This window comes from Schistosoma mansoni, chromosome W (genome assembly GCF_000237925.1).
Source record: "Schistosoma mansoni strain Puerto Rico chromosome W, complete genome".
NCBI lineage: Eukaryota > Metazoa > Platyhelminthes > Trematoda > Strigeidida > Schistosomatidae > Schistosoma > Schistosoma mansoni.
The window spans coordinates 52,406,109-52,418,933 of NC_031502.1; the positions used below are offsets into that span (position 1 = coordinate 52,406,109).

Consider the following 12,825-nt stretch of genomic DNA (forward strand, 5'->3'; position numbering starts at 1 on the left):
TTAAACCTCTGGGTCAAAGGCTTGGGGAGTGGCCTCCTGAGAAAGCTGCCTGCCTCAGTTTGGTCACTCGAACAGTATCATAGCTCACACAAAAATTTAATTGTGTGGTGCATATATATTTTAATATCCTTTTGTACCATTGTGCATATATTTAAGTAAATAAACAATTATGAATTTTAACAGTTGAATTCATGAGTTGATCTAAGTTAGACCGCCATTGAAAACCCGGAAGCATTTGACGGCCGTTTCGTCCTAATATGGGGCCCCTCAACTGTGCGCACCAACGACCTCGCGTTTGAGACTCGAATCCAGGACAACCTCCACAAATCCCCATTCTGATAATCATGTGCTCACTAGCGACTAGCTCCAAGATAGATTACCTGGAGTTCTAGTGAGAAACTGACTAGTGGAGTCCAAGCTGTGTCGGGTGGGGACAGTTATCCACCTCAAACAAAGGATAAAGGGTTGCGCAAAATCATGGATTGATTGAAGTTAGACATTAACGTTGTTGGAGACCGTCTCAGGTGTCTCGAGGTTAAACGTTCTCATGCAAGACTGAAGGTCCTGGGTCCGAGTCTCACATGCGGGATCATGGGTGCTCACTGCTGATCGACTCGTGAATTCAACTGTTAAAATTACCATAATTCCCACAAATCACTATTCTAAATATATGCATTTATTCGATTGTATTTCTTTTTAATGTTTGTTTAGATGTTTATTAATCTTTAGCGTATACTATCATGAAATGGTACATTGATTAGTGGATCACATCATTGATTTCAGTGACGTGATTATATTTTTAGTAGGCGTAATATGAAATATTTCTAATTTCTACTAGTGTCGAAGATTTACAAGATGACATTGTTTGTCTGCTTTGGTCTACTAGTCGAAAAGAATTATCATAATTCAAAGTTCGTTTTTTCGTAAATTTTATCACCTCATCCCCATATTGCCGTAGATTTTTAAAATTACTAGCAGTTAATATAATTGTCTGTTTTATAAATTCATCAACCTTGTTATGCTTTCTTTGCCTACCTTTTTTTCAGTTTGGTGCAGTTGGTTATGTTTCAAAAATCCTTGATGGTTTTTATCCATGCTATATCATTAAAATTGATGTAAACACTAAAGAACCTATTAGAGATCCCGTAACTGGATTATGCATACTATGTGAACCAAATGAACCTGGCCATTTGGTAGCACGTATTGGTTCAAATAATCCTTTTCGAATGTTTGATGGTTATGTTGATTCGGAAGCTTCCAAAAAGAAAATTATTCGAAATGTTTTACACAAGGGTGATTTATGGTTTGCTTCTGGTAAGAAGTTATTAAATATATATCATTGCTATGTTGTGAGCCTATTTTGAAATGCTACTTGTTTCAACACTCCATAGAAATACAGTTACTGTTTGAATATTTTGTTAACAATGTTTTTGAGTATAGGGATGCGTAACAAAGTTTTTTTCAAGGTCATAGGTACAGTTCTTTTATGAGCACTAATGTGTTTAGAATGTCATTGAATATAGGAGTGTTTTAATTGATTTTATAAAAGTTACGGTGTTTAGACTAGACGTTGATAATTAAAATTACCTTTTATCCTAGGCTTGACACAACTGAGTGAGAATAATAAGGACATCAGTTCAACAACATATGGAAATGAGAAGCAAAGATTAATCTATAATTTTAGACAAAACCAATCCTCCAAGTTTGCTTCGAACTGATGTTACCCAGCTTTTTGTGATCTGAGACGTTACCATTGAGTTATTTGTTTTACAACTGACTTCTTGCAGTATTTAGTTACTTACATTGATTGATCGTTCAGCATTGACTGATATGTTTATCTAGCTCTTAGTGTTGATTGAATTATATCAATCAAGCCGCAATATGGTCTACGTGACTCAACAATAGATTCATTGTACAAATACCTCAAGTCCTACAGAAAGTTAATCTGGGCGCGAATAGCCTGGTCATAGTTTCTCAGGCTGTGGAACTTAGTGGCTCGGTCTAAAATTCAACAGTGAACACCATTTCCTTGAAGATGGTAGATATGCCTTGTGGACGAATACCAACTAGCACGGAACCTGGGTCCAGAGTTTTCTACTTGTTACTTCTAATTACCTAACATCTAAAAATAGTACACATGATAGCCCATCACGTAGATTAGTGGATACATTGCAGCTTGGTCAATAGGATTCGATCAGCAATAAAAGTCAAATAAACATAACATTAGCTAATACTTAGTGATCAATTAGTGTAAGAGATAAGTCTTTTTGAGAAAACTTTTATATTTCAATAAGGAGTGTCATATGGACAAATATTACTCAGTACATTTTATTTGTATGACCTTAGAATACAAGTGATAATACAGGTTATTAGGTTAATCACAAGATAAGAGAAGAGATTGAAACAAACTGTTAATGACTTCTTAATTATTGTACCATTTCGGTTAAATCTTAATTGTAGTAATAATAAGTTTTAGAAGTGATTAACAAGTCCATAAAACTAGTCAGTGTAAATTCTGTAAAATAAATAAATATTGTCCGAGTAAGTTACTGCAGCCTATTTATTTACTCATTAGACTTATAAATTTTCTCAATATGACTACATGTTGTTCGTGATTTTAGGATATCAATACTATTTTATCTAAATCCTGCTAAAAACTGTCGTAAACAAGCTGAATACTTGATTAACGACACATCTGTCACTTATATCTTCACTACTGTTGAAAATTTGCTGAACCAAGACATAGAATATGATTATTATCAATTATTACTCAATGCTCAATACTTAAGGACATTAATCAATTTCAGTGCTATTCAATTTTAACTTCATTTTACGTGATCAATCTATCTATCTAACTTAATAATCTGATTGCGTAATATTTTTTTTGCAGCAATTTTATTCATTACATATTTGCTGATTTCGAACTTACTTAATTCTTATTCTTACGTAACAATTTGTTATTGACTAACTTGTCTTATTTTTAGATTTATTTCTACATCCGTTAAGTTTCTAACTGATACGTTGCTCAAATGATCAATTATCATTTATTTGCAATTGATTTTATCCTTATACTTATACATTAGGATAGAGCCTTAATGAAGAACTAATTGGGAAGGAAAATTGCTTTCTGCACAACTTCAGTCAGTCAGCTACAACACAGGACCAGGCACATTTATGCATCGGTCCGAGTTGCCATACCCCGTTAGCACAACAAGATGAACACCGGATTCATAGAAGTAGTTAATTTAGTTGTGGTAGTGTATAAAAGATAGGTTGTGTATAAGGATATAGTATAGGAAGGAAGAAAGTTATGAAGCAATTTTAATCTTAAGGTTTAAGGGAAGATAAAGAGTGTATACACCTACACCATTGTGATCGATTCTGAGCCATGTCACCTAGAGTCTCCAACCATTGGTTACATTGGTTACGTTACAAAATAAGTTCTGTTCAACTTATTTTGTAACGTCTTAATTATGCTACTTTAGACATAAGTTTTAGACTTGTGGATACTGAATCATTTAGATTCATATTTATGTTTGGAAGAATTCTTGAAAATATTGCGAATTCATACTGGCGTAGTTTTGAATATTATAGTAATATCACAGTATCGAATGTGTTACTTACATAGCTGATATTATGTCATATTAATTACTGGTTCGAATAAATACTTCGTTACTAAGCCATTCGTACTTTTATTAAAATCATCTTAATCAACTTTCACTTGTTGTAACTCTAATACTGGGTATTGTACTAAGGTTTGAAGCACACTGGTTGTGTGGTGGTTTATGTTGTTACTCATTTGTTCAAACCGAAATAGATGAATCATCTTAGACTTCTTTGACCTTATTGTATTAAAAGTCGTTCGGTTTAACTATTAAACCCATACAACATTGTTGTCACTCTCTTTCGTTAATCTTGAATCTATCGAATGTCTTTTAATTAACCATAAATCAATATAAAGTTGTAATTGTAATCGAAAGAAGGAGTAAACCTATTTCAATTTATGATATTTTTGATGTAGATAGCTTTTAGGTGGAGTTCTGTTCTCTGAGCTGGATGGTTTGGTCGTGGAACTTTAATTGTTCTTCTGAACATCGTCGGCATAAATCTTTCCACGACCAAACCATACAGCTTAGAGGACAGAAACTCACCTAAATCATCCAGCTGAGCTACAAATCTCCACCATCTCATATAGTTTTTTTTATTTTTAAGTTATATATATATATATATATATATATTTATGGTAGATCATACAAAATTACTATTAACAAATTATATTTTTGAGACTAAGATTTACTCCTTGGCTAAATTGTCCCATAAAAAAAAAATACTTAAACGTCTTTTTGTTCTCTTTTAATTTAAGGGGATTTAATGTGCTGTGATGATTTGGGTTATATATACTTTATCGATCGGTTAGGTGATACATTTAGATGGCATGGGGAAAATGTATCCACTGCAGAAGTTGAACGTGTTTTAGATCAAGCTATTGGAACATTAACTGGAACTGTATTCGGTGTTTCTATTCCTGGAACAGAGGGAAAAGCTGGAATGGCTGCTATTGCATTAGAAGGATTAAAACTTAATTCTACAGAAGAAGAAAATTTGGTTCATCGAATAAATAAAGAGTTTACAGAGCACTTGCCTCCTTATGCACGTCCTATATTCTTACGGTTGTGTCAAAATCTGGCTATGACTAGTATGTTAAATTCACTTCTTTTTTACTCATCATTATAATCTTTATGTCACTGATTAAGCGTTCTTTTTTATGTAGGTAGGTTTATATTTCACATAATGTCATACATTTAAATCAGGGCTCATATCAGAACGTTCTTATTTTATTTTCCTCGAATTCAAGTTTATTAGTATCATTATTAAAAAGGATTTGAATTATCCTGTTGTTAGCGAAAATGGATAGTGGCTAGCAGTGGAATCCAGGATGCGCGTTTCGTCCTATTCAGGACTCCTCAGCTGGATGTGCCTCCATCTCAGAGTTGATGTTCACTCTGGGGCTCGGACCCAGTACCTTTCGCTTCAAAGGCCATCGTATTATCCACTCAGCTACTGAGTCCTGATAGCCACTTGCTTGTGAAATGGGATGAAGTTTAAATTCACTTGGTATTGTTTGTTTGAATCTTCCCATTGATGTTTACGACTGCAATTGATCAGTCTCTTATTGGCATATGTGCATACTGTGAGTATTGCCTCGATATATTTCAAAGCATGTAAGTCACGATTGAAAAGCTTTACGGTCTCATCAACTGACTCACCATTTCTACCGGAATGTTACTCTTAATTTCAGGATTACTTATTCGGTTATATAATAGGCATATATTATAAGCATATAATAAGAACCTACACAGATCTCTGTTAGTCGTAAGGTATGTTTCGCACCCATTAAATATTCAGTAACAAATTAATGAATAATACACTTTATCTTTTACCAAGTAACGAACATCTGGGTTACATAATAGATGTTGAATTTTCTGTTATTAATGTGTATGGGAACTAATTAGCAATTAAACTGTCTGAAATAGTATTTATTGGCAAATTAATTTTACTTACATGCTAAGTAAATTTAAATCAAAATCTGGTTAACGGATGGTAATTCCGTTTGTTAAGCTCAATAAGTGTTTTTGGGATTTCTGATTCAGAATCCTGTTACAATACTCTCATACTTTCTACCTCATTCATCATCCCTGTACATTAAATGATACTTATCATCCTTCATATCTCTAGATAACCTTGACAATTTTCAATATTTGAACAAGTTAAAGTATTAACCAAATAAACATTTTTAAATCAAAATGCACTGAGTTACATTCATCAAATGAAGCTTACAGAATACTTGTTAATAGAGTCGTTTATACTTCACAGTTCATCATGGAAGACATTATATATGTATGTTTGATATTTTATGGGCTTTGAAATTACCTAGCTGAGTATTAAATTATCCGAAAAACGACAAATCATCTGTAACGAAAGTTTTCAATGTATGGAGTAAAACCCATTAATGTTGAGTGAATGATAGTTAATGTGTAATAAACCTAATCTTTACAAATCGTTCTGATTTTTATTGTTAATTTTGCACTTTTAATGCACGTTATATAATATTATAACATGATACACATGATCTATGTAAGCGAAGCTACCACGTGATTGAACTTGATTGTAATTAACTGACTTAATTGTAAAATCTTAGTAGAATACAATATTGGACCTAAATGTTTGATTTATATACTTCCTTTTGTAAATTTGAGTGTAATAAAAAAAGGAAACCATAGTACAATCCCACTATTGTAGTGAACGAGAATACAGGTGGTGACAACCAAATGTATTTTAGGACAAAATTACAGAACACTTTGGTAAAATATGAGAACCATACATTGAGTACTTCTTTTGCAAGTTAACATCATTTTTGCTTCACATTCTGTATGATTCTCCCTGTTCTCAATTTTTTTCGATTCCTTCTTCTATTCTTTTCATCTTCTTAGCCTTCTGCTGCCAAGGTTTCCACTTCCGATTGGTGTTACATACTACTTATATCTGTTGACCACACTGTAACCTATTAAATAAATTGAATATGTCAAGCGGTTTTCACTAATGGTACTTTTATTCATATCCATTCATTAGATAGATTACTATAGTTCTTGTCCAGTCGTGCGCTATCATCTTCCATCCTACATGTCTAAAGTGTAGATATTAAGAACACTGACACACTTCAAGTGTCGAATCATCTGTTGTTTATATTTGTCTGGCCTATATATTTTTATGTTTCACAGGGAATTATGCACACCAATTTAATTGCTGGCTTACTCTCTCAATTTCGAGTTTATTTATTTATTTTTCTGAATTTACTATTTCATGTGAGTGGTATTTTTTTACTGCCATTTTCTGTCATGTTCTTATGCATATGTCATGCGCTGAATATGGTGAATCAATATATTCCAGTCAGATGTTGATTGGTGATATGTAACTCAGACAGTAATTCAACTGATAAATGCATCGATCTAGTTCAATAGAAAAAGACATCCAGGCTGCGATCTGGATTATTTTCAATCAGTCATTTTGAAATACTATAAGGTGCAATATGATACAGATGCATTCACTCTCTATCTTTCTTTTAATCTTGAATTCCATCATCTCTTCATACATACTCTTCCACTTCTTTTTTAAAACCATATTCTCTTGGTTTAGTCTTTCTTTTTACCATTATTATTCCTGGATTATTTCGGTCTCTTTTATTATTTTCATCTCGTTATGGTAATCTGGTTTGGTTTACTTTATTTATTTGAACACATAAATATTGGTACAAAGGGGCACCGAATACATATGCGCCACACAAATCTCATTTGATTTGTGTGAGGGCTGTGATACTGCCCGGGTGCCCGGATTGAAGCAGGTGGTTATCTTAGGGGGCCACACCCAGAACCTTTGATCTAACGGTCTCATCCACAAGGTAGTGGAGCATCGTGAGGAGATGCAGTTCCATGGTAGCCGGTCACCAACAATTGATTCATACGCCATTTGTTCCCTCAGGATACTGGAGCCCATGTGCACCATTGGTTCGGGATCAGGGTTTTCCAACTCCCCTAGGTGGACTCGCCGTGTCCACCAACCCGGTTAAAGCGCCGGACATTCACTTTTGGTCCTCTCAATTTCGTAAACAACACCCCCGCTACGAGAAGGCAGTGAGTAGGACTTCCCTGTCAGAGGCTATATACGCATGGCCATGTGAGAGCATGTGAAAAGAGAAAACGGACTCTTCCCACTCTCAGCCGTACCAGGGCATTTGGGGACATTCATTTAATCTGTTGATAAAAATATCATTAAGAACTATAGATTCATATTTCACCTACTTCAATGTGACATAATTACGTAAGATAATTTATTTCACCAATAGTAATGTTATGAACGAAGACTTATGAGGGGAAAACCAATTTGCTGTTTAATGCACAATCACCCAGTGGTTTAGTATAATGTGAAAATCATACATCATTTTCACATCTTCTTTGAATTATCTCTTACAAGCTTCATTAATCCTACATTCCTATTGTTATCTTGATTACTTTCAGTTTTCTACTCTCTTTTCTTCATTTCAATTTTCTCAATCTTCTGCTCGCAGACATTCCACTTCTGACTGGTGTTATATACTACTTATATTTGCAAACATACGTAGCATACACCATAGCACCACATTAAACTCCATAATAATAATAACTTTGAAAAAAACAAACAAACAATAGAACTGATAACTAAACTTTGTCACATTAATATTCATGTGTTAAAGTTCTGTTGTTTTTCTTTCTTTTTTTTGTACATAAAATTCGTTTTTGTCTATGAATTCATAATATAATATTTACTATCCAAGCTTTATCTATTAAAAACGAAAGATATCTGTTCAAGAGGGAAAAAACTAAGTTCCAGTCTCAAAACTTAAAAAAAAACACGACAAAGAACGAAAGAATTAAACTTGATTATTCATTGCACTGCTCAAGCTCATACACACCCACACACCATGAAAATGATATTATATTAAAAAAAAAGCAAACAAACCTTGTTTTTGATATATTGAACTTGTAGTAGTGTTTGTGCTTCTTATTTTTAAAAATAAGGTATCACGGATAATAATAGATACTGTAATATATTAGGAACAATTAGTATAAAAAATGTATTTAAAACACTCATTCTAACTACATTTCCATTCTTGAATATTAAAGATTTCCATTGTGAAGATTAGAACAACATATGTAGGCGAACAATTGTTTTCATTTATTTTGTTAATTAGAAAGTTACTTACTTACTTACGCCTGTTACCCCTCGACGAGGAGCATAGGCCGCTCACCAGCATTCTCCATCCAACTCCGTCCTGAGCCTTCCTTTCCAGTTCTTTCCAGTTAACATTCATCCTTTTCATATCTGCTTCTATTTCCCGATGTAATGTGTTGTTCGGCCTTCCTCTTTTCCTCTTCCCTTCATCATTCCAAGTTAGGGATTGCCTTGTAATGTACATTGGTGATTTCCTTAATGTATGTCCTATCCACTCCCAACGTCTTTTCCTAATTTCCTCTTCAGCTGGAAGCTGGTTTGTCCTCCCATAAAATGCTGTTGCTGATAGTATCCGGCCAATGGATGTTGAGTATTTTGCGTAGACAACTATTTATAAATACTTGTACCTTCCTGATGATGGTCGTAGTAGTTCTCCATGTTTCAGCTCCGTACAGTAGAACTGTCTTGACATTCGTATTGAAGATTCTGACTTTGAAATTAGTTGACAGTTGTTTTGAGTTCCATATATTCTTCAATTGTAGAAATGCTGCCCTTGCTTTGCCAATCCTCGCCTTTACATCTGCATCCGATCCTCCTTGTTTATCAACGATGCTTCCCAGGTACGTGAATGTTTCCACCTCTTCCAGAGTTTCGCCATCAAGTGTGATTGGGTTGGTGTTCTCCGTGTTGTATTTGAGAATCTTGCTTTTTCTTTTGTGAATGTGGAGGCCTATCGATGCAGAGGCTGCTGCTACATTTGCGGTCTTCATCTGCATTTGTTCGTGTGTATGAGAGAGGAGGGCTAGGTCATCTACGAAGTCCAAATGATCTAATTGATTCTGAGAAGTCCATTGTATTCCGTATGCCACTCAGATGTCGAAGTCTTCATAGAAGTACACCTATTTATTTTAAACACATATATATTGGTACAAAAGGGCACCAGGTACATATGCGCCACACTATTTGTGTGTGTGGGCTGTGATACTGCCCGGGTGCCCAAACCGAAGCAGGTGGTTTTCTTAGGGGGCCACACCCCGAGCCTTTGACCAAAAGGTCTGATCCACAAGGCAATGGAGCATCGTGAGGAGATGCAGTCCCATGGTAGCCGTTGACCAATGACAGGTTCGTCCGCCATTCGTTCCATCAGGATACTGGAGCCCATGTGCACCATTGGTTTGGAATCAGGGTTTTCCAACTCCCCTAGGTGGACCCTCCGTGTCCACCAACCCGGTTAAAGCGCCGGACATTCGCTTTTCGTCCTCTCACTTTCGTAAACAACACCCCCGCCACGAGAAGGCAGTGAGTAGGACTTCCCTGGCAGAGGCTATATATTCGCTGGCCATGTGCGAGCATTTCGAGAGGGAGAGTAGACTCTCCCCACTCTCGGCCGTACCAGGGCATTTGGGGGCCTTCATAATCCAGTCAATCATCAGAAGGAAGGGGGATGGGGAGAGTAGACAGCCTTGTCTGACTCCGGTCCTCACTGGAAATGCGTCTGCCAGCTGTCCTCCATGCACCACTTTGCAATGTAGTCCGTCGTAATTAGAAAGTATCACATGATAATGGGTTATCAATTTGTTTACTACTGTTGGCTAGAAACAACTTGTGTTATCAATGAAATTTGTTATTTTCGAATGAGTTTAGTAGGAAGTTTTGTTGCATTTACAAAATACAAAATACATTAATTACATTGTACCAATATATAGATAACTTGTGTGGATCACGTATTACTCATGCCCCAAACATTGACTACCACGGCGCTCAATGCTGACTCGCATTGGAGACGTATAGAAGAAATTTGGGGACGGTCGAACCAAAACGTGCTATCAGTCAATAAGGTCACTAACTTCTGGTCTGAGCCATGTTGGTAGATGCAGACTACTTGTTTGGGCTGAGCACGACTATCGTAACCAGTGGTTGAAAACACTGGATGAAATGGCTTAGAATCGATCACAATGACGTAGGTGTATATACTCTTTATCTTCCTTTATACTGTGAGATTAAGATCACTGTATATCTTTCTTTCTACGAACTGATTCGTTCTCCTTGTATCAAATCCTTATATGCAATCTTTCTTTTATATATTACTCCCATTGTAGTAACTACTTCTATGAGTTTCATGTTCATCTTGTTCTGCTAATGAGATATGGAAACTTGGACTGATACATATATGTGCCTGGTCCTACGTTGTAGATGACTGACTGACGTAAACGAAATTGTAAATATAAATGATATCTTCAACTTATATTTTGGTAGAGAGCAATAATATTTCTCAATGAGTCTCCAAATAAGGTTGAATTCATTTGAACACCTTCTTAGATGATTTGATGAAACGTAGTTTTATGAAAACAAATCTCATTTTAAATCTTGACAAATCAGATTTTTACTTAAATATTTGCATAATGTATGCTGATGTCTAGAATTATTCTTATACATATTCGTCAGTATGTGTGTGTATGCTATAATAGTGATTTAATTGAGTTGTCACTCAATACCGATGAAAAAAACTTTCGTGCTGTGTGTAGAGCGATGTTTTATTAGTGAGAGCGTTCAGCTTCCAATCATTAGGTCGCCAACTTATGTCCCACTCCATCTAATATAATGTAGCTCTTACAGAAGAAGTGTGACTCAAAGCTAACTACACAGATCTGTATTTTGTAAATGAGTTACTTTTCCATTTTTTTAGGTGCTTGTTCTTAAAATTGTCTATCATTATTATTAGTAGTATTTACTTTCTCAAACTTGTCCTACCTATTTTTCTTTCGAAAAAGATTTCGTCTCAAACTGTCAATAATAATTAGAATAAATTTTACGATCATTTTACTGTGTATCTCAGTCAGTCAGCTACAACGTAGGACCAGGCACATTTATGCATCGGTCCGAGTTGCCATACCCCGTTAGCACAAGAAGATGAACACCGGATTCATCGAAGTAGTTAATTTAGTTGTGGTAGTATATAAAAGATAGGTTATGTATAAGAATATAGTATAGGAAGGGAGAAAGTTATGAAGCAATTTCAATCTCAAGGTTTAAGGGAAGATAATTTAATATATAATAGTTTATATATAATGGTTTAATGTTATTTGGTTTCTAATATGGAAATATCAAGTAAAACTACTGAGAATTTAATTAGGTATCATTACGTCATTACAATTCTTATGTATATATTCACTTGATAATAAGATGATCGTAAGATTATTCGTAGTTTATGATGAGGATATTAGAAGCGTCTTACAGTGTTTAAGCTGAATGATTCGGTTGTGAATCTTTCATTATTCTCACCACTTGACTGTTGATGTTTAAAATTCCACTCCTCGGTTACGCAAGAAGTATTTTGAGTATTTTTCTAGTAAGTTTACTTTATTATCGTAATGTGGAAATTAAACTTTTCATATAGGACCTGAAATATTTCACTGTCTTAGATTAAAGACATTGAACTGTAATTTACACAGCTATAAAATTCATTCGTTCACATCTGCATATCACATTTTTTACGTGTTGATATTGATTGTTTACTGTTGTTGTATCGTCTTGGTTATGAAAAATTGTTATTTATCTTAGGAGTCCCACAATAGGACGAAACGGCTGTCCAGTGTTCCCAGGTTTTTCATGGTGGTCTAGCTTCAATCGACTAATGATCTCAACTATATAAAAAAACAAAATATAAACAATTTTCGATAATGCAATGAGAAGACGAAGTTTATCAGAGGTAATGTGATATATTAGCGCAATACATTTCGAACAATCTGATCACACATATACTTGTTAAGACATTTTTTATATGAAAATTAAAAGGTCAACTAGACAGGTTAAGGTAAGAAAATAAATAAAGTACACAAAACAATGTGATGACTTCTCTGGATAATAAATCAGCATTGATAAATAATAAATTATTTTTCACTGTTATAAAGATAATTGCCAAGATAAACTGATCAATTTAATGTAATTACACACTCAAGCATTGCCTATATTAACAGAAATATAACAAGTATATATGTGTGATCAAATTGTTCGAAATGTATTGCGCTAATATATCACATATTTATACGAATAGATTCC

At 34.6% G+C, this 12,825-nt stretch overlaps 1 protein-coding gene across 1 annotated transcript in view; it reads left to right on the forward strand.

Moving 5' to 3' along the window:
- The window catches only part of Smp_143830 (putative ffa transport protein), a gene marked incomplete at its 3' end in the record, with an annotated part of 32,244 nt that extends 20,778 nt beyond the window's left edge, over positions 1-11,466 (forward strand). The window contains exons 6-7 of the mRNA XM_018790112.1: positions 1,047-1,314; positions 11,453-11,466. Coding sequence (XP_018655488.1) covers positions 1,047-1,314; positions 11,453-11,466 — 282 coding nt within the window. The remainder of the gene's footprint in view (positions 1-1,046; positions 1,315-11,452) is intronic.
- Between the last annotated feature and the right edge of the window lie 1,359 nt (positions 11,467-12,825).